Source organism: Musa acuminata, chromosome BXJ1-10 (assembly GCF_036884655.1).
Source record: "Musa acuminata AAA Group cultivar baxijiao chromosome BXJ1-10, Cavendish_Baxijiao_AAA, whole genome shotgun sequence".
NCBI lineage: Eukaryota > Viridiplantae > Streptophyta > Magnoliopsida > Zingiberales > Musaceae > Musa > Musa acuminata.
The window spans coordinates 13,557,612-13,581,010 of NC_088336.1; the positions used below are offsets into that span (position 1 = coordinate 13,557,612).

Genomic DNA, 23,399 nt, shown 5'->3' on the forward strand with positions numbered 1-23,399 from the left:
CCTGATAGAGCTTGCTACTTATTTAGCCATATAGAAATATGACATGCACAACGATGAGAAACTCATTTACCAACAGAAAGAATGAAACATCAGCAGCTAGGTGGTTTAATGCTCAGAAACTTTTTGGGATGTAACATCACAAACCTAGCCCAAAAAGCCACCATACTTAATTTATAATATGAAGAAATTTTACAAATTCAACAAAACAAAAGATGACAATGAGAAAAAAAAAGACAATCATCCAAAGAAAAGGAACTATTTACATCTTTTACCTAAGTATGATTATTTGTGAGAGCCCCCAGTGATGATGCAGGAATTTTGACGACGTGCCAAGCTCATTGGAGGCTAATAAACACTGAGATACAAATTTCACATGCAGAGCCAGAGGCTTATGTACCCAAAATGTGATGATCTGTAGTAGCTGCAGTTATCAGCTCACTTGTTCATCAGGTAGCTATAACCATGTTCCTTGGTTAGAGGTCTGCATGTTCTAAATGAAACTCATAGCAGCTAGTTATCTTGCTTGGTAGCTATCATCTGCATAAATAGATACACAGGCATCGGCTGCACCAGCAGCAAGTAGCACTCTGTATGGATGGAAAGTGAGGCAGCTAACAGAACCTATTCTCTGAGCCATAAAAGTAGGGTAATATCTAATGATGCTTAGCTGCTCTCCTCTTAGGCTGAACACCTTCACAATCTGCTTGGCTGAGCCGCTCGCAATGATTGGGGCATGACGGTGAATCGCCAAGGCAGTAAGTGAGCCCCTATGTGCATCAATAGTGAGATATGGCTCAGTTTGGTTTCTTATATCCAGAAATTGTATATCCCCAGCTTGAGATGCACTGACAATCTGCATTTAAATAAATAAACATAGACCAACATATTTTACGCACAAGATATCGACAAAATTTAGTCGACATGTACATCAAATAGAATATCCAACTAGAAGTAAGACTGCACACTTAAAAATGAATAAAAGAAACAATAAACAATTTTCTGACCTTAGTCGGATCAAGTCCAGGTTGAAAACCAATACCAACAACTCTTTCCACTCTTTGGGTATGTGGTCTTGCTGTGCAAACAGGCCTACAAGACCAGATGTGATACTTCAGAAAGAATGCAAGAAAGGATACTCCAGACAGTGGATAGGAATAAGTAAGACAGCCTTCCTAGACAAACTATAAACATGATCCATATAATGTTTCTTACCACAAAGTTAGTCAAAAATAAGTGTAAAACCTCAAACCATAAAGTAATGTTACAAGTTCTGCAGAAATCCCATGTACTTCATCAAATGATCAAAATTTTGAGAGCATAAGTACAAACATAAAAACCCAACTGCATAATAAATAAACTATTATGCAGCCATGCATGAACTTTTAAGGCTTCATATGTGCCTTTGTGCAGTTGCATCTTATATGCAGCCCAACCATGCAGATAGCTGCATGCTGCTACCACATATGACATATGTGATGTGGTTTACTCACTCTTCACTGAAATGGGGCTGCATAAACCTTTTTTAAAACTACAACACAACTGGATTAAATAGGACAAGTGATATTATAGGACAAAACACCAGGCTAATTATCATGCAACTACATATGTGATTCTCACATTTCCGGAGTGCGAACATCAAATATTCTGATAGAACCATCAACAAAACCAGCAGCAAATTGACCCCCATGGACTTGAGAAGCAGACTGCAAGAGAAGAACAGACTCAGAGACATCACCATACAGACAATCAAAGCATAGAACAAATAAAGAAAAATATAAAAGTTATAGTCACAAGGAACAAGTTAAAAAATCTAAAGTAATTAAGCTGAGCAATAATGGATTGCCAAGTACCCAAATATATAGCTTCAATAATGTGTAAAATTTTCTTCAACCTCATACATATAATAGAAGATCAAAATTTAATATCTCCTCGAATAGTTATGAATGTAGTTCTAGAGAATAAAAACCCAGAATCTGCAAATTTAGGTATTTTGATAAACTATGATACAGGTATTTTTCAGTGAAAGTAATCTTACTGTAGAAAGCAGTGTATGAGAAGAACATACTTGAGCTTTCTGCCACTCCCACATCAACACAACAATGAAGTTGGAACCAGAAAAATTGAACCAACTTGCACAACAATGAAGCATCCAACCAGTTGCAACCAGATGAAAACAAAGAGTAATATCACTTCAAATTTTAAAATAATGATGTCATCAATTCACAAAGGAGTTATAAGTTACTATTTTGCTTGTTAATATAACTCTGACTAAGATTCAAATATCAAATTTGATTAAAAAAATTTACATGTTTCAGAATTAAGTTGAAAACTGCTCATAACTTAATTTAAAAAATGGATGCATAAATATATATATATATATATATAAACAGAACAATAGATTATATTTCACATTTATATAAATGTATCATAACTTTTGGAACTGCCTATTATTGTTCATATTAACTGCTAGTTGCTTGCTGATAAACATACAAATGCAGTAATCATGACTCATGAGGAAGAGAATTTAAAGAGTGGAATAAAGACATGCAGAGAGATGAGCGGCACATGGTGCCATTCATAGTAGATCAGCTTTTCAAATGTGATATTATAATTACCAAATAGTGAATCAAACAGAAATACAGGGTGTAGGAGAGACAAGCAACATAAACTCCTAGAAACTTGAAGGGTCAAAATTTCTTGTTCATTTTTTATGTCCCCAGAAGAAGGAAGCCGCTGCCAAGGAACCATCCCAGTCTCGCATATACTATGGAGCATGGACAACTTAGTTTATGAATTAATATCCTAGAGAAAATGTACTAGATGAGAACAACCACCCAAACTATAAAGTATATAAAATTTAGCATACTTGAATAATCTCATGTCTTGAGAGTTAGCAAGTCTAAACGTGAACAAAGAGAAAATCTACTTGACACTTCAAAAGTAGCTTAACAAAGGATTCAAAGGTTTAGACATAATGATTCTTCTGAGAAAATACATCAACACAATCAGCCTATCACATTTGCCACACGTATGATGCATGCCCTAGCTATTGACTTGAAGAAGGGAGAGCACTGAAACCTTTGAATCTAAAGATATGCATTTAATCACGGATGGTACCAACTTCAACTGGCAAACCTCATGCTTTGGGAACAATACATTGCCTCCTGTCGCATACTCTTAAGACTGTTTCTTGCATCAGGTTTTAAAGGTGAAACTAAAAGATCAAAAGGTAGAACTAAAGATTAAAAGGTTTGCACAAGTCCGTTAACCGAAACTGCAAACTGTTGTCAAGAAATATTCCAATTTAGGAACTATCTTGGTGATGAATATTCAAGTAGAAAAACTACCAACACCCAGCGATCCATGCAACTCCTTGGGATTCTGCGAAGTTCATACTCCACCAAATTCGCAATTAACTTCTATATATATTAAGCTTTACCAAAGAAATTCAATAAAAAGGAATGATTTAACAATTCAATGACAATGAAAGAAGCCCAACATTTCCACTTTAGTACACCTAGAAACTCCACATGTACTAATTGCATGTAGCACAAGAGTCTAACTCATGAATGGAGGAAACTATGCAATTAACATCATGATCTCCAGTTTTGGCTACAAGATCTGAATTCTGGGAAGAGGGGAAATATACCAGCCCAGAATTCAGGTTGAGAAGTCATCCTAGTTCCTCTTTAGTTAAGATTCTATAAACAAATATACATCCCATCCAACCACATCCACCATGGCCAAGAGCACCATGCACATGACAACAAAAATATACCAGGATAATAATCAAATTCTAAACACTTATAATGAAGAATTGTAGGTAAAGAAAACTGATATTAATAGCAAAGGCTTAACAAAACTTCCTTAAAAGAGAAACACAGGACAACCGGGATTTCATACGAATTAAGCTACATGCCTATGCTACAAGTAATTCCAAGAATCACTTTTAGTCAACTATACAAATAAGAAGCAAGAAAGCCCTCACCAGTGCTGATATGCTGCTATCAGATAATGATGGAATAGAGCTGACAAGTTGCTCTTTGTCCAGATCCCAAAGCAAGATAGATGATATCTCACCAGAGGCATACTAATTAAGTCAAATAAATAGTGTCAGAACCACATGCATCACAAACTGCAAGATATTCACACAAAGTGGTTACAAATTGGGAAACATAGTACCAAATAACCAGATTGCTGCTGCCAGTCCACTACTGCATTTGTACCGCGAGCAGCACCTCGATGACCTTGAACTGAAGAAAATGCAGTTATGAGCTTCTGCTTCCCCTTTACAGTGTAATTTTTCCAAAAGCGAACATTTCCATCACCTGCATTACACATGAATAACCCAACCACAAGTTTATAATGTGCTGTTCTCTACTAAAACTACAGCTGCTGCTTAATCACAGGAGGCTTACTCGAAGCAACTAGAAGCAAACTGTCGTCAAGTTCATTCACAAGACACAACTTAGATATTCCTCTATCAGAAGAATCATGATTATCAAAGCTGTTCAATGGAGTAGCTTCTTCATAATTCCATATCCTGTGAACAAATTCAGTTTTAGGATAAAAAGGATAATGTAATCTCAATGGCCAAGACAGGAAATTGATAAATATTTCAGATCAGTAACTGATATTCAGCAAGGAAATTAGTAAATATTTCATATCAATATCTGGCATTTAGAAGTACAATTTACTGACCAATTGTTTAAAACTTTTATTAGAACAGGAACTTTATATGCTAAGCATTGAAAAGGCCACATGATTCTTGAAATATTGACCTTATTATCATCAAGTACAAAATACTATACTGTGGCCCAAAAGTTAAGGCCCTAAAACAAACCACACAGACTTCCTAGTGAGGAGAAACACAAGGAAACTCATAGAAGTCCATAGTGGAACTGCCACAATAAGAACTTCTCTTATAATGAGCCTGTTACTACAAATATGCAACAAATATACTATGTATCATACACTAATGTCTCACTAGAACTCAAAATCATAAACAGACATTGAAAAGTTAGAACATGTATACTGCATTCCTATAATAAATATACATAAAGAAAAGGAAAACCATACCCATCTTATAAACCTGCAAAAGGAAGGGGCAACGAGAGAATATGTTAAGCAGCATCAGTTCTACAGTACCTCTTTAAGCAACATTGAGTTTGCATCTACGTATAGCTTGTCCATAATAGTAGATTAGATCTAAACAATGGAGACCAACACTACCACAACTAAGAGCTTACACACAGAATCTGAGAGAGAATGAGAGAGAGAGAAAGAAGTTCTATGCTGATCATTTTTCTATTGGGGCTAGGCATCCTGCAATCCTTTCTACACCTGCAAGCTGGTTAATTTAAGCATAGAACCAAGCCTGATCCTAGGATCCAATTCACATCATAATGATGAACCAAGAAGCACTCCAAGTATTAGCAGGGCCTAGTTTCACCAGAGATATTTCTAGGTTCAACAGGTCATTCAAGTGACCACACCTCACTTGAATGTCCTACATCAACTACATCAAGGCATATTTCTCAACAAAATAACATTGAAAAGTTGATAATGATGAACTCAGAAAAGGACCAACATATTGAGATTTTGGTTCCAAAGCTTTTCAAGCAGAGTTATCTTTGGTCCAAGTAGCATAGGTGATTAGAATATTTCCAGGATTAGCCCCTAAATTTATGTGATTAGATGGTTATATATCTCACAGAGGACTAAAGATTTTGAAGGTCCAAGTTCTGCGTTCTACCATCTAAAAAATGTGGACAAAGACAGGGCATGGATTTTCTAAGATCTTCTGGAAAGAGGACTTCATGCACATCAAATTTCACAAATTCTATGAACTTACACATGACATGCAACTTCCACGTAAAAGCCCATTAACCTACAGATAATATTGTTCTAGGGAAAATAAAATTCCTTAGCTGTCATCCAAAACTCTAACATAATTGCGATAGATGATTCTGTGGATAGATCAATAGCATTGATTTAGTATTGTATGAGATGAATGGATAGCTCACAAAATCACATGGGCAATGGAATTGGTCAGGGGGAATATGACAACGGTCAAGAAATCAATTGGACAGAATCAGTAAGACAAGAATTTAATTGAAAGATAATCTAAGAATAGAAATTAAAATATTTTAAAAATCACAAGAAATAAATTATAAATTAAAATTTGAAACAAAAACTGATATGTTAAATGTTCTGAACTTCATATTTCATAATATACTAACTTGCTAAAAGAAAACAAGATCAAAATTTAAAAAATGAAAAAATTGTATAGAAGATAACAATGAAATAATGTAGAACAAGCAACCTAATAAATATTATTGATTTATAAGATTAATCATATTATACAAAGATATAGATGTAGTAAGTAACTATGTATGTCTTATAGAAGACCTAACATCCTGTCCTCTTTGTTCTATTGATAGTGGATGATGAATAGTGCAACAATGGTATAAACAGCAAATACTACTATTGCGGCAAACAATCATAGTCATGTTTTCCTTTTTGTGGGGGACTCATCTTGTACTTCGAATTCCCTCCTCCTCTTTCCCTTCCACCACTTATTTTTTCGATTTTAAATATATCATATTACCCAGAACTTGCCAAAATATAATTACTCCCAACAAGTTTGATAGATTCTAGCTGTTGTATAATTTCTAGCCATGCATCAAAGAAATTTTTCATAATTGAATCAACCTTTAATAATATCAATAAAGATCAAGAATACATTGAAATCAACTGACAGCATGAACTATGGTTTAGTGTACCACTAGCCAAAACATTGGATCAATAGATTCATTAATAATTTGATTGAATCATAATAAACAGACTGGCCTGTGAGTTCTGCAAAATAGTTTTCATGCAAACTTGTTAACTACCCTATCTCCATGTCATTTAGCTTTGAGAGAGGCCTATCCACGATTAGCAAACGTGACTTAAAGACCAAACATACAAAAAAGAAGAGGGGGGGTGTGGGGTACGAGGTTCCTACAAGTGACTGTGGGACCTAATTGGCTTGGATTGAGGAATTTCACAAAGGCATCGACAATGTGCAACAAAGGAGGCCACTTACGGACCAAATAAAAAAAAAATTAGCTTTAGCATTAGGACAAGATTTTAATGACAAAATGTTCTCAGCTTCCACTCCCACGTGCAACAAGAGAAAAGGAACATTAAGAAGAAGCCCCACAAGCTAGCAATCTAGAACCAGGTACAATCCACTTATTTCAAAGATATTTAAATTATCCAAACATTTATTGACCCTAAGAACAATTGTAACCAATAAATTATCCTAAAATGTTTATGTATAAGTTAGCCTGTATCCTTGAAAAATAAAAGAATATAAAAGATGCTTTCGAACATGAAAATGGCCATAACTGTGATAGAAATCTTAAGACGTGTCAAATGTTTCATAAACAGTTAAAGTCTCACACCATAACTAGTGATTGCTTACAGTAAATAGCGAATGACCATAAGGCACACAATCAAATTATCAAACCAGAAAATTATTAAACAAAGAAACTTATCTGATGCAGCTAAAGGTGTACAGTCTAGAAAGTCAGTCCCAGAAGATGTACTGTAATATAATATCTTGCTATCATACAGTGCACTGTTATATTACGATGTTTTAATTGGAGAAAATGGTAAAAGTAGAAAAGAAATTAATCACCCGAATTACCTGATCCGTTCATTCTCATCAGCAGCAACTACAATAGGAGAAAAAGGCAAGAGCAAAGCAGCTTTTGTGCCAGTTTCAAACTTTGTGTACCAGCTTGCAATTTGATTCCCAAGTTTACTATTAGCTGAAACATGCATATACATGTAGAAAGTCAAATCCACCCAGATGGACAAAAGAACCAACAATGAAACATGATCAAACATCAATGCAACATAAATAGAAATAACAGAATAACTAGCATCCTACTCACAGGAATGTTGGCATTTAGCTATGCGATCTAAAGCAATTCTCTCTCTTTCTTCTCTTCTAGCAATAGTTTCTTCACTGTCATCGGCACCAGCAAGAAGTGGCCTCGAAAAATGACCACAACTCCAGTTGTAAATAGTTGATTGCGGGAGTAAGCTACGCTCAGAACCCCCAGAAGATCCAGAAGCTCCTAAAAGTGGATCAGCTAGTCCAGTGTCTGGAGAACTCAGTTGGTGTGGCCTGAACTCCAAAGAACACACACGACGCAATCCTGTCAGATAATTTTGTCGAGGAGGACTAACAGGAGGAGTTCGGAATGTCATTGATAACTGGCCTGCATAAATTAATCATTTAATACTGAAAAGTGCATATATACATAAGAATAAAAACCTAGAAAAATATCTTCTCTGCCAAAATAGCACATAATTAAGTGATGCCAAGTGATAAACCAATAGAAAACTATAAACAGGATAAAGAATGCTACAAGTCACGAACAATAAGAATCTTACCAGCATTTAAGTCAAACCATGAAGATGAGCGTGCTAACCCAGAAAGATTTGAAAGATGAGATGGAGCACAAGAATCTCCTTGGTGTATACCCCCAGCACCAAACCTTGCAGCTTTTGCAACCACTAGTTCAATACCAATTATAGAGAGTGCCCTTCGGCCAACGTTGGCAACACGCGGAGACGGATCTTTTGCCATGTTACACATGGCCAAAATAAATTGAGAATATTGAGCATTATCAAGAGGTCTTGCTCTAGGGTAATCAATGACCCCATTACTGGCAGTTTCTTTTATCAATATACCAGAATCCGAATGATGTGAAGAATCATCAGATAACGGAGAACCAAGCATAACGCCAGTTGATGTGACGGGACTACTTGTAGAGATCCTTCCATCTCGAACACCAGCAGTGTTGTCACTGCTACCCCTTAATACAGGACCAATGTTTGAGGAAATGGTGCTCCCTACCTGAATAAACTGACTTGGGTTATAGCAACTAGGATTGCTAATGCTAGCCAAAGATGGCAAGGAGCTCAGAAGGGAGTTAGCCTGGGGCTTCCAGTATTCAGCAGCAATTGACTTCAGATGCTTGTTGTGACCAAAGGAAAAGCGAGCAAGAGCTGTTAAACATGTATATTTCATAAATCAAACTAAGCAAATTATTCATCAAAGTCAATTTTAATTTGCTATAAAGAAATGCAAAAATGTTGTAAAGCCATGAAGAGGTAAATCCCCCAGCAAAATAAGAACCCAAAAAAGGACCTTAAGAGAATCTAGATTTTCAGGTACACTAAGAATGTTTTGATAGTTACACATACCAACAGCAACCTCAGCCCTAACCAAAGGACTTCCATCTGCAGCAACTTGCAGAAGACTTCTAATAATACTCAGCTCAGATTTTATTTTTTCATCAACATCAATGTCCTCAACACCTCCATGTCCCTCACCAAATGTGATGGTTCCAACATCAATAAGAGTACCCAAAGCGAAAGCAGCAGCAGCTCTAACCTGACAAACAGATTTTAAAATACATTAGATTGAAATTGGAGGATTTCAAACATTGATTACAAATATACAAAAGAATTCCTACCTCAGGTTGTGGTTCCATCAATAAAGGAACAATTATCGATGGCCCATCTGCTTGCAGACCTATGATTTGTGCTTCTGGAAAATCCTCCCAGAGTTTTCCCAGGCATAGACATAGCCACTGAAGAAGTAAAGGTTCTGTTTGCCCATCGCTTGGATTAGCGAGTTGCAAATGTTTCAAACAAACATGTATTAGATTTGCTTGAATGCATGCTTCTTGTCCTCGCCGATGTCCATCCACAACAACAGCTAAAACAAAAGCTGCCATTGCCCGTTGCTCAGGATATGCATCCATGCTGTCCAGAAACCTGATAAAATATGTGTGACCTCCATCTTTCACCAGATCTACCTGACAAGACTAATATTGCAGAAACAATGTAAACTCTGAATTAGTCAATTAACATATAGCAGGCCAACCACAAATATAAAATTACCAAAGGCTTTGTTTTCTCCAGAATATCTTGAACCAAACCAATTGATATAATTCAATTAGATCTACAACAAAATAAGAATTGACAGAAACACTATAATCCATGGTACACTATATTGAAGTAATATACCTTATCAAGCGCAAGAATCTTGGTCCAGATGAACACAAGAATTTGACGTAATTCAGTTGCAGTAGTTTGTAAAAGCTTTAGAACATAAGGAAATATCCCAACAGACAAGGCCTGAAAGAACCAAGGTTTTCAAATGAAATAAATTAGAACAGAAGTATAATTACATGTGCAAATAATGGAACAAAGACTAGAAATTGGCAATCACAGACCAGATCCACAGCCCAAGGTCCCATATCAAGGAATCTTCCTAACAGTACCAATGCTCGGAATCGATGAGATTGGCTTAACAAAACCTAGAGGAAAACCAATAAAATAATTAATTCAGCAACACTCAGGAGACCAACAAAGTAGAAGAGGAAATTGTAAAAACAATATGGAAAGTAAATCTGTTGTTAAGGACAAGAGAAATAAATTATTCTCCATTATTTCTCAATGCTATTTTTTATACAATTTCATATCTTCTAGCTTCAAAATTTTTAAAAAAGTTATATATCTTATGAAATATTAAGCTAACAAATTTTGGCATATAACATAGCTAAAACCTTGAATTTTATGTTCTGTTTCACTACAACAAATTTTGGCATATAACATAACAAATTTGTTAGCTATAACATAGCTAACAAATTTTGGCATATAACATATGAAATATTCTTTTTATTTTTATAACTTTTAAACAATTTTCAAGATCAATTCCAATCCTGCCAATCTGATCCAACCGGTTCTGCCAATCCAATTATATCATCCCTATCCAATCCGATCTTGATGCCAATCTTGCAAACTATAAAAAAATGTTCATGCATATAGTTGCCTTACATATGCAAAAAGAACACTTCCAAATAGATAAAAATGGTCGCCTTAATCAATATCCGCATGCAAAGTTGCAAAAGAGAGGAATGCACTGACTTTTCTGTAGCACTGCAGCTGCCTAACTCCACTATACTATCACTAGTAGCTTCCTCATCACAAAATATTAGATTGCACTAAACAATCTAGCTTGTTCGTTTTAGACAAACCTAAGGTATAAATTACATCATACAAACCCTCTTTTGTTGGTCAAAAATTAGCCATTTACAAACTTATGATGGTATATTTTTCACTTCCTGATTCAAGTATGGTGATATTACTAAATCCTGGCAATTCCAATATGGAGGTTCCCTGGCAAACGTAATATTTTTTGATAACATTTCCTGGAGTGAATTACACACAATATAACAAGTAAAATAAAAAAATGCAACAGGACAGCAGAACCAGCAAAGCGAATTTGCTTTAGCATATAAGACAAAATACTAAACAAAATGATAGGAAATGGGGATGTTCCTCTATCTTGAGAACTTACCTGGAGAACTATCGGCAACTGCTCTGGTGGCTTCTTATGCTCAGAACCATGATCCAGCCACACCTCAAAAGCTGTCAATTGCTCGGTGAAAAATGGGCTTGGCTGATGTTAACAAGTCAAAATATCAATCAGCAGCATAAGACTGATAACATAAAGAAAGCAACCCACGATACTATATGAGCAATTTGCCCATTCTATAGTATTCAGCAAGATGCTAAGACAGAAAATTAGAAGATATGATAAACAATGTCAAAGAAAACTGATACCTGAAATTCTGCATTTGGATCGGCAATCAACTGTGGAAGCTTAGACAAGCAAATCTCAGCAGCCATGTCCCATGCATCCCTGAAACAGGTATCGCTTATGCTAGAACACAGCCTCATAAAAGTGTACAATATTACACAAATGATACAGAGAAAGAAATAAAGAAAGGTTCCATATAGCTACCACATATGGTGCTGATGAGTTGGTGGCAACAATGGATAGGAAACAGGAGAGCAATTTGCAGCCCGCATTATTCGCTCAGCAAGTAGGAAATTTCGAAAAAGACTTGCAACTAGAAGATCTTGCCGAAACAACCTCTGAAAAAGATCTGCACAATTACATTAAAACTTTTGAACACCATCCTTCATCTTACTGGAAATTCAGAAAGAAAACCAATTCTAATACCATGAGGTAGGACATTCCATGCAATTGTGTCAGTGACAGCAGTAAAAATCCAATTCAACTCTCCTAGAAGTGTCTTTCGGTCATTTTGACGACCAGGAATTTGATCGATAAGAGAGTAACTAAGAGAACCACGGAGTAAAGAGCGAGAGCAAAACCTGAAAGAAAAGAAGCGGCTATGTTAAACACTTTAAATGTAGTACAATAAGTTACCAGAAATTGCAAATGCTTACATAAATTCATGAAAAATATTCTTTCTTTTAAACAATGTACAAAACTAGAACAAAAGATCAAGCTTAAAAGTTCTACATGGTACACAAAATTGTAGATGAAATGAATATGTCATGATAACAGAACCTCTAAAATTCATGAGCAAGTACTTGAGATCAATTTTTAAGAAGCACATACAGAAAAAAAAAAAGGAAAGAAAACTGACCATCGCAATGCCATTTTAATTGGAGTGGTCAAGCAGGATGTGAACACATCAGCAGGAAATTCAGCACTCTGTGGAAGGGTTTCATGAGCTTCACAAGCAGCAAGCAGAATACAGTCCTTTGATGATGAAACCGTGGCACCAGAAGAATTCCACTCTTGGCGCTGGATACCAAAGAACAAGATTCAAAGATCATCAAAACATTGTATACCAACAAAAATTGCGCATTGAGAAACTGTGGTTAAAATAGTGAACCTCTAAAAAACCACTGATAATCATCCCCGCCGCAGAGCAGTCAAAGACATATATTGATGGTGTTTTAAGCCAAGAATCAAGCTCACTAATTGGCAATGGAATATATTGTGTATAACTCTGCTTACAAGGAAAAATATATCAGACAATTAAACATCTAGACAAAAGTAAAAAATCGGGCATAAATCACTATACTAGTATTATGGAGAAAAACCTTGTTGAAAACCCAAATTTCTCCATTAGCAGTAGGCTTTGGTACTCCGTGCCCATTATAATGGAAGAGAACTCTTTCTGACCTAGCATATTTGCGACAGGTATTGCAGAGCTTCTTTACTTCCTCCACAGTAGGATCCAGTTGAAGTTTATAACGAGCCTGCCATCCGGTCAAAGGTCATATCTACACCCAATGGTAAATACAATGTGTAATACAACAGCACCAAAGGTCAATTTTGGTTTTACCCGAGGTTGCCAACGCTCATATTGAGCATGCAATGCCTTTCCAATTGTTTCAAGGGCTTTGGGAGCAGCCATAGAATGTGGATCTGGTTAAGAACAAGAAAATATTCAAGTTTAGAAAGTTGATAGCAACTCAAAGTTAAAAGTGCGATCAACATTATAGAATATTAGCCAGAACAGCCTACACAAATTAACTTCTACATGCTCACATATGATAGTGCATCAAACACTGACCCAAAAAGTGAATCTGCAAAGCAAAGCCCTCAAGTATAAGATCATAATAGACCATGCAAAAGAAGTTCAAAATCAACAAAAAAAAAATACTGTAGCCTGAGTAAAAACACATAGGAAATGTCACCACGCAACAACTTCTGATTTTTAAAAAAATTATTCAGCCAAGAAAATTTGGTCCCACATCACTGAGTTGAATAACTAAAGGAAACATATTAAATTTTACAAATCCATCATCAGAGTAACTGCAAAATGTTATGCAACTGCAAAGTCAGAACTATTATATAATTAGCCTGATCTCCAATACCAATAATGCACAGATTGGTTACTAGTGATCAAAGCAAACACAAACATTACGATAACATGTTATTCCTGAAGTGATCAAACACTGTTATCTATCAACTTAACATGGATGATTCTGAGTAAAACAAACCCAATTGCAGCAGCAAGATTAAGCAGCAATTGAATGATTGAAGAGAACTTACATAGAAACCTTGTGTAACTAAACTATAAATAGCCAGCAAGAAAGACAGCTGGCGTAAGAAGTACAAAACAAAAAAAAGGCAGCATACTTGATAACATGTAAAAGGTATTTGAGCATATGTGAGCCAGTAGATCAACATATAGCGAGTAAAAGTAACCATACTTAACAAGACAAACTGATGCAGGAGCAATTTAATTTATATATTATCTGAATAAATTTTATTAGTTAGAGATTATTTGCATATGTGATAAGTTGTTAGATGACAACATCTACTCAAGGTGAAGAAAAAGGAAACAAATGCAGAAAAGAGTGAAAGAAAACAAATTCGTTATGGAATGAAGATTGTAAATCTTGATGAAAGATTTTAAAGATTCATCTCTACATATATGGAAGTTTATGAATTAATAATATCGTCAAACAAAGGAAGATTATCCTTCAAATCAAATCAAAAATATTTTCTTCTTCGAAGAAAGGAACAGATCATATATTTGATTTGATGTGATTGTAATTTAGTAATTTTCTTTTTATTCTTGTGCTTGAGCCTATAAAAAGGGGTTAGAACATTGTAATGCATCAATGAGAGATGAATTAATGAATCGTGTTATTTTCTCACCTTGTGTGTAAGTAGTGTGAGGCCACAATTATGTTTCTAATGGTAAAATTCAATCATCCACATGTGAGACGCGGAGGTGCGAGGCTCTCATCATGAGAGTTCGCTCCTTGAGCCAAAAGCGAGTCTAGTAGTTATCTCTTTATGTTTTTCAATTATCTTTCAGTTCTTATCTCTTTTTTTCTCTCTTTTTATCTCTCTATCATCAAAAAAAATCCATTGCTACTCGTCCTACATCACAAGCAACCTAAAAGATCCAACAGACAACAAAGGAAAAGAAGCATGAAGTACAAGATCCTCGACATGATCAGCACCGCAATGCTACAAAGAAAAGATGATGCATCTCAATAAAAACTGATTCAAATTTCAGTTAAATTGGTTATGTTGACTCAATTTTTTTTTATATATTCTTAAAGGATTTAAAGTATTCCATGAGCAGATTATGGGTGGTGGTCCCTATGTCAAAATGCTAATCTTAGTATCATTACTTCAGCATTCTCCTTTAGTTAAAAATTGGAAATATACAACTTAAATCTTAGCTCGAGGGAGTTCCAGTTGTGTTTAAATTGGAAAGACAAGGTTTAAGTCCTCCACCAGTCTTAGGAGGGACTAAACTCTTCCATTTAGTATGAGTGAAGCATTACATACTGAAATATTACTGACATAATGGACTATTAACAGAGTCGGTTCTTTATGATTGACACCTTATTTTTACCTTCCTCTCTCTTTCTTTATGCTTGATTCATGTTTGTAGCATACTTGCTTTTCATGGCTTCAATCAAGGATAGTGATGAGGTGTGGAGCCGCCTAGCTCTCCACTGCCCACTGTGAATTTACAAGCCCTCTTCTCCATCTCAACACGGGGAACCCATTGTGGTCCACCACAGCACATCGCCAACCTCTTTTCAGGTATGCTTCCTCCTCCACCGCCTCCTTTCTTCCTCCTTACTCCTGTTTGTCTTCCTCCATCACTTCCTCTTCCTCCTCTTCTTCCACCGCTTCCTCTTCTCATTCTTCCTCTTTAGTACCTACTGTTCACACTGGCATCAGCACTAAAGGTATGTATCGGTCCAGCTGGGACCAGTACAATGTCTGGTATGAGCTTGCAATCCTTGGGTTCAATCCCCTTGTTTTTTACAAGCCCACTGTGACTTTACAAGCCCTCTTCTCCATCTCGACACGGGGAACCCATTGTGGTCCACCACAGCACATCGCCAACCTCTTTTCAGGTATGCTTCCTCCTCCACCACCTCCTTCTTTCGTCCTCCTTACTCCTGTTCGTCTTCCTCCATCACTTCCTCTTCCTCCTCTTCTTCCACCGCTTCCTCTTCTCATTCTTCCTCTTTAGTACCTACTGTTTACACTGGCATCAGCACTAATGGTATGTATCAGTCCAGCTGCGACCAGTACAATGTCTGGTATGAGCTTGCATTCTTTGGTTTCAATCCCCTTGTTTTTTACTCATTTGCTACATTTATCCTATGATAGATCCACAAATCAAATTATGGCACTGTCCAATTGATCCAAACAATGACCACTGAGCTTTTGACCCTCTTTAACAGCAATTAAAACATGTGGTGACAATCCTGCAAATTTACCTCAAAAACAGAAAGAATACCAAGAGAAAGTAAACCGGAATAATTATAACTTCAAAGGACTAAGATAATTGATTACCTACACAATCATAACAATTCTTCCGTATGGCTGACACAACCAATCAAATCTTATTCTAATAACAATTCATCCAAAAGATTAACAACATATCCAGTCTTAATCTTATAGATTTACTTGACAATCATCACAATTCATCTAAAAGGCTGACAGTCAATCCAATTAGATTAGGCCAATATCCTATCGAGGGATCAAAGCATCACTTTTCTTGGAATGAGAAGACCAATTGTAGCCATAATGAACAAGAAATGTCCCTAGTAATATCCCTCAAATTGTAAAAATATATGTACCAGGCACCAATGTAGCTTCCGTTACTAGACTATGAAGTGTGACTTGAAGATACTATTTCTATAAGCAGTAGAAAAAAATGTTGCAACTTCAGATAAGAACTCACCTCAACCAGCCTGAAAATATCCACAAACTAAAACAGATTTAAATTGGTCTACAAGATCTCATATTTCCTGATTCTGTACATGAAAATTTTGGAGAAACTTAAGTTCCATACTTTGGTGCTACTGCCCAAGTAACAGATTGATAATTTGGGGAAGCAATGAAAAACCTTAGAAGCAATTTCTAGTTTCATCTATGCATAAGACAAATGTCAAAGAGCCTTCTATACTGTAAACATGAACAGCACCCCCTATAACAATTACTAGCTTATGCAATTAGGAAAGAATCCTTAACTGGTAGTACAGCAGCACTCAGCTATATGGTAACAAACTATTTTTCCTTTTAGGTTTCACATTCAAATCTTAGAGGATGAGTGGTAAGGTTGCTAGTTTGCGATCTAGGAAATTGCTCCTTTGCGATCTAGGAGCCAAGGATACAAGTCACAAAAAAATTCTCTAAATATAGAGGTAAGGTAAGGCTAAGTATATTGACCCTCACCAGATCCCATAGAGTTCCTTGTGCACCGGGTTTGCCCATAGTTCAAATATTATCAGAACTAAAGTCAATCAAAACAATAGCAAAGATTCTTTTGGTAAAATAAGCCAGACACTAGTATCAATAAATATTGAATTACCAAGCCTAATGGTTCCTTTTCTTTTTGGAACAACCATGAAATAAAGAAAACAATTGAGGCTATCAAATTAATAGGTAACAGCAACTCTGACTTGAACTATAGGACAACATGATGTTGTTCTGCAGAATGTGCTTGCAAAGAGAATTCCAAAAAATTGAGAACTAATATCACACATCAAGAAGAGAAATTCTTTGTAGTATAAGTTAAATCAAACTGAGGTTTTTAAATTTGGGTGTTGGACCCATGCTGGTCCTAGCCCAGACCGGTATGGGTCCAACAATTCCGGCATATCATGTACATACAAACTGAGTTCCAAGAAAACATGAAAAAGGCTGAAAATATAAAAAAATTAGCACCTTGTATAAGCCATGTACTGGTACTGATCATGTACCTGGCATACTGCTCGGTTTACCATGTTCCACGAGTTGATAAGTTATCAAATCAGTAAAGGAACCCTACCAAACGACATGGTTCTCCCTTTCACCAGGACTGATGGTGGACACATACAGGTCTGGCCAGCAACCAATAAGGGTCTGGTATGCAAAATAGCATTCCTTGCTGGGAGGTGTTGCAAACCTTCCTTCAAATCGCTCGCCAGATTATCCTTCTGATTTGCATAATTGAAGCTAAGTTATGACGTCAAAAGCATCAACTATTTTACCATAGGTTTCATGCTTTAAAACCATAAAGACTGTAACCATGCAACAACCTATCAGCAATTATCCTTAATAGTTGCATATGTCAACTTCTTGGAAGCAATTTAAGTGTTCCTTGCCATTCACATGCCACTTGACCAAAGACAAGATTGGTACCAAGTGACAAGGCCTAAAAGCTCAGTCTGGTATTGGACTTGACACCTCTCCAGACAACTATGTGGTACAGTATTTTGGGAGGTAGCTAACTATATGCTCTAGTACCAGTCTTTGGTCGGAACAACTAATACCATTAGCATGTATCACCCGACCGGTATGTGAGACTTTGTCATGTACCAGCATCAAGGTAGCAATAAGAAATCTCCAGAAACAAAAAGTGTGCAGGTCACCAAGTATTATCCATACACAATGCATCATACATGATTAGTTATGGCATGCAGCAACAGGAATGATAAAGAGGAAAGCAATACATGACTTGACAAAAATTAAGGAGTAGAAAAAGAAGAGGAGAAAGGATTACTTCTCATAAGAATAAATGAATATATTTTGTTGTATTTAATTATTATTATTATTATTATTATTATGGCAGCCAAAACATAAAAAACATGACTTGGCAACATTAGAATAAAGAGCATCCAGTGAGATAGCATATGGGGAATAAGGAAAAAGTGGTAGAAGTCTCAAATCACCTATCCAACATTCCATTCGAGCACATGGAGATATTTTTATAACGTCAGGCGGGTCAACACCAATATTTAAACATAACACAAGCGCAACGCACCCAGTCTTCAGCTGCACTACAAAACTTATTATTAAACTAATATGCAAATTGAACATCAAAATTCAGTTAAAAACAGAAAGGAATACCAGGACACTTTCATCAGCAATACTTATGTATTAAACTATGGGAACCACAATGTAGGAACAATCTTTTATCTATTATAATATCACCACCAGAATGAAGGAATAATCTGAAAATAAGAAGAAAAGTCACAGACATAATTTTTCTACAGGATCCAGAAGCTAACCAAAGAGAGACTAAAAAAAAAATCAAATTGTTATCTTTACATGCAAAAGTTTGATAAATCAAAAACAAGTGATGGACACACAAGGAGACAATTAGCATCAAAATTAGCAGCCTTGATCTCGATGTAAAATGCATTTGGTTTAAAATGTCTGATGCCCACACATTCCCTCAAGGCCCAAAGCCATGTCCAGGAAGCAAATAAAAAAGAATGCAGAAAAGCATTGCACAATCCCAATGATACTTATATATAAGGAGGAAAAAAAGTGGGTTACCTGTTCATTCAACACAACAATTGTATTAAGTAGTAACAATCAAGAATCCAAATGAAGAAAACTACCATCTATTAAAACTTCAGCAAGAAATATTTTCAAATTTATTAATAATCTCTGCGGCAAGAAATCTCTGTTTAAAAAGTGCACCGTCTGACTACGAGAGGTACCACTATTTGATGGCATGACAAATGTAGTGTCCTTTCAAGAACTAAAATAAACAAATCTTACATTATAGCAGGCAAACCTTATCAGATCCAGAAATTTGCAAAACGCAAGAAAATATAACCTCTTACTTTAATACAAGTTAAAACCAAGGTTTTAAAGACTACTCTTATACCAGGTTCAATAATCCATCGGATAGGTACATCATGATCTACCAAATAGTATACCCACTCATACTATGTGGTATCATTAAATTAAAATAAATAAAAAAATGAGTAGTATATGTACCAGTACAAGCTACATATTTTGATATCAATACTAGGTCACACGGTAAAGTACCAATCAGTATGCATTGGTCCAATCAGTACTAAAAACCTCCATTAAAACTAAAATAGGCACTTTCTAATATACCTTTTCCCCACTAGCAGTTCCATTGTTTGCAACAATGGCATCTCAATCAATTAAATCAGGATGAGTGTCAGTTTTATTTTTTAATATACAACAGCAATATGTGCCAGTTTCCTATAGGATCTACAAATAGGCAAATTACTTGAGGATCTAATCATGATGTGGTATATGAGAAAGCAATCATGCTATTGTCATTATATTGCATATTATCATGGAGTCACCATGTATGTGGAAATTAAAATCATGAAATAGTTTCAAACTGGGCCTCAATGTTAAAAGATCTATCAATTTGGAAAGATAAAAGGCTTCTCATAAAATGCTTCCCCCATCATATTGTGTTAAACAGATTGACTAGATTCATAAGTCTTACCATCCTAACAAGGTCATCATAGCTACCAAAATCCATATCCAAAATGCACTTGTTCTTTTTAATGTCCTAAATAACAAAGATTTGTTCTTCCCATAATTTCAACTTGTATTGCCTCGTAATATTTTTCCCATATTTTTAAATTTTACTAAAGAAAAAATTGTTGAATGCAAGAGCATAGACATAAAGATGTGCTCTCCATAGTTTCCAATTTCAAGAGGTTCAATCTTCAGCATGCTACAGATCTGAACAAGAATGTTGAGTTATTTACTATGACCAAGCGATAGATCTTTGTTATGAGGACATCACTGCAAAGTGAAAAATCAAATAACAGACATTAGCAAACAAGCAAACCCTTTTTGCAACCAAGCGACTCATGGTTTCAATCAAAAATACAAAGTACAAAGAACTTAATCAGTTATCTGCGCATGATGTATGATTGATATTGGCTGATATACTCCCCTTCTATGGCAGAAGTTCAGCAAAATGCAAGTATTCCGATCTCTTCTAACCAATTTCAGTGAAAAATTGAATCCCTCCCCACGAAAAAAAAAAAGAATAATAAAAGGTTTGTGCATTTTTCATTTCTATTTCCAATATTGATTTTGTTCTTCTGGTCCTCCTTTCAAGAAAATCAGTTATCCACCTCGGGATGTATGATTGATACAGGTTGTATGATCCCTTTCAATTGCAGAAAGTCCAGAAAAAAGCAAGTATTCTAAGCTCTTCTGACTAATTTCAGTGAAAAACTAAATCACTCTCCAAGGAAAAAAATGAATAATATGTTTGTGCATTTTTTGTTTCTGTTTCCAAGAATTCCTTTGTTCTTCTGGTCCTCTTTTCAAGGAGTGCTCTTGCTCAACAATAGCACCACCAACGATCAGACAGAACCACAAACATCATTTATTCACCATGGAAGACTACGAAAGCATATGAGTTGAAAGGCAAACCGAAAAGGCATTGGAAAACACATTACCCGGTCCTTGGGCCGCCACTTAGACACCAACCCGTTATCCGAGGGCCCCACTGCGGCGCAATCCTCGAAGCCCTCGTGCCGGAAATCGGACAGCACGACCGTGTGCGGCAAGTACACCATGCTGGTGGCCGCAGCGGACGCCCTTACCGCTAGGATACCCCCGGCCGGGGTAGCCACCTCAGGCTCGCTCCCCTCCGCGGCTGTGGCCCCGTCCCCGTCCTCCCGGCCGGAGAACTCATCCAAATGGTTCGAAACGGACGCCGAAGACCCGGACAACCCGGACGCCATCAGATCTCCCAACGCCATCCGATCAAAGCTCCCGATAACCCAAACCCGGCCCGCCTGGCCGCAACCGTCGCCTCGAAAATGGAATCCCAACCCGAGGACCTACCCGCGGTTCCCTGGCACCGATCGGCGGAGATCGCGGGCGCGGCCTAATCGACGAAGCCGCTGGCCCAGCGGCGCATGGAAATCCGCCGAAGGAAGGAGGAGCAATCCAGCTCTGTGGTGAGGCGGGTGTGGGAGGATGGGAATAGAAACCCTAGGTTTTTCTCGAAAGGGGGGTGGTGTGGAGGCGGAGGGAAATGGCGAGAGGAAAGAGCCGAGCGAACGGAAGAATAAAAAAATTGATATAATAATAAAAAAGACACACTCGACCAAATTAAAAGAACAGTAGTTACTCTCTTCTTTTCGCCCTACTAATTGTTATAATATTAGTAGTAATAATAATTAAAACCCGTTCTTATAGTGCATTACAGGAGAGAGAAATAAATTAAAAACTAAGAAGAAAAAAAAAAGGCTATAAAATTAAATTTCGGAGCCGCCCTTCTCGTTCTGCGCCCTTTTTGCCTTTTAGCTGTAATCCCGATATTCCCATAATGCCCAAAAGCATCTCAGCCGTCCAAACATGAAACGCAAGTCACGCGAGCGGGTCGGCAGGCGTCTGATGAGGGATGGAGGGTTTGGGACTTTGCTTCCTTTTTCGAGGAGAAGGAAGGCGAGGTGGGTGGACAGAGAAGAGGACGACGACGGAGACGATGATGGATTCACTCCATGGAGGATAGTTGGGAAAGGACTCTTCCTTCGTCCCCATGGGGAAGAAGGGGCGAGGGAGGGAAGAGCATACACAGCTCAGCAGCGTGACAGCTTGCCAGCTCAGCAAGTAGCATGCGTCCAATGAGGAATAACTGGAATGTGGCAGTGAGTTATAGGATTTGGCCCCTCGACTTGCACTTTAATCACCAACGTGCCCTTTCCCTCCCCCAACCGCCGCTTCTCCGCCGTCTGAGCGGAAGTGAAGCCCTCGTGGGTTGCACCCAACGAGATGTCATGTCTTCTGCCATTAATGGAGGAGGAGAGCTTTGTGAGAAAGCTCGGTTTGCGATTTCAGATAATGAGATAAGGACGTATCTAGAAACTGCATGTCTGAGTTAATTGTGTAATGAGATTGTAGAATAGAATCACATGAACACGAGCTTGGAGATCACCAAGAATCAAGTTTGGTCGCAAATAGTATCGCCAACAGGGGGTGGGTGTGGGGGGGCAAAGCTCGACGACGTGCATGCCGTGAGAACGTGTTTCTCGTTGAAGTGTCGGTGAATGGAGCCGGGTGGGTATCTCTTGGTGAGGAATGGGGACTAAAGGGTAAAAGACGCCATTGGGCACATCGTATACGGTCCTCCATCTCAAACATCCATTGATCACAACAGACTCAGCCTCTCTCGTGAGAGCTCCGTCGATCGATGATGTCCCATCTCATCCGGTGCTCAAGTTTGTTTCTATGGGGACACAGCACAACGTTAATGAATCACATCACACACCACTACTTTGTTTCAAGCAAATTGAGGAATAGGATGATGCGTCGTATCTGTATGAGTCAGAAGAAAGAAAGGCATCAAGGAAACTTTATGTAATTATTTACACGAGAGACACGAGGGAATCATGCAGATTCATCATGTACGCTTGCATGGCATTGTCTTCCCTTATAACGAGTATAAATTGCTTAAAGCCACGTTAATTTGGATGGTCTAATTATTTTACTTAACACAGATACTTAAAGTATTAATTAGTGATAATATACTATACCAATTTGTTAAAGATTAAAATTTTAAAATCTCATTAGATATAATTGATTAAAAGTATCAATTTATTTAGTTGATAAAAATTTTAACAATTTTTCGTAAGATCCTTCGTCACTTATCTTCATAAAAACAAACTTTACCTTGATGGCCCTATCATATAAGAAAAAGTAGGTACAAAGTTATATTTGCTGCTAT

The 23,399-nt window shown here is 37.0% G+C and overlaps 1 protein-coding gene across 2 annotated transcripts; it reads right to left on the reverse strand.

The window, feature by feature from the left end:
* Positions 1–364: 364 nt before the first annotated feature.
* Positions 365–21,728, reverse strand: LOC135595189 (regulatory-associated protein of TOR 1-like). Of its 2 annotated transcripts, XM_065085788.1 has the most exons (23): positions 21,124–21,728; positions 18,601–18,703; positions 13,242–13,324; positions 12,997–13,155; positions 12,786–12,902; positions 12,534–12,694; positions 12,101–12,255; positions 11,879–12,023; positions 11,698–11,776; positions 11,432–11,533; positions 10,305–10,388; positions 10,096–10,206; positions 9,540–9,893; positions 9,268–9,457; positions 8,452–9,069; positions 7,947–8,276; positions 7,697–7,820; positions 4,419–4,543; positions 4,183–4,328; positions 3,989–4,090; positions 1,618–1,703; positions 1,005–1,089; positions 365–853 (listed from the first exon to the last, which is right to left on the reverse strand). In XM_065085788.1, the coding sequence occupies exons 1-23, from the start codon at positions 21,427–21,429 to the stop codon at positions 515–517; spliced, it is 4,104 nt and encodes a 1,367-aa protein (XP_064941860.1). In that variant the 5' UTR covers positions 21,430–21,728; the 3' UTR covers positions 365–514. The 2 variants fall into 2 exon arrangements, with proteins under 2 accessions (XP_064941860.1, XP_064941861.1); XM_065085789.1 differs by lacking the exons at positions 365–853; positions 1,005–1,089; positions 1,618–1,703; ... (1 more) ...; positions 4,183–4,328; positions 4,419–4,543 and adding an exon at positions 7,382–7,594 and having other exon boundaries at positions 21,124–21,570.
* Between the last annotated feature and the right edge of the window lie 1,671 nt (positions 21,729–23,399).

Coding starts and splice junctions, on each gene's coding strand:
- LOC135595189 (XM_065085788.1), bottom strand. CDS start 21,429: ATGGCGTTGGGAGATCTGATGGCGTCCGGGTTGTCCGGGTCTTCGGCG. Junction 11,777..11,878: donor ACTCATCAGCACCATATGTG/GTAGCTATATGG, acceptor TACCTGTTTCAG/GGATGCATGGGACATGGCTG. Junction 9,070..9,267: donor TAGGGCTGAGGTTGCTGTTG/GTATGTGTAACT, acceptor CATGTTTAACAG/CTCTTGCTCGCTTTTCCTTT.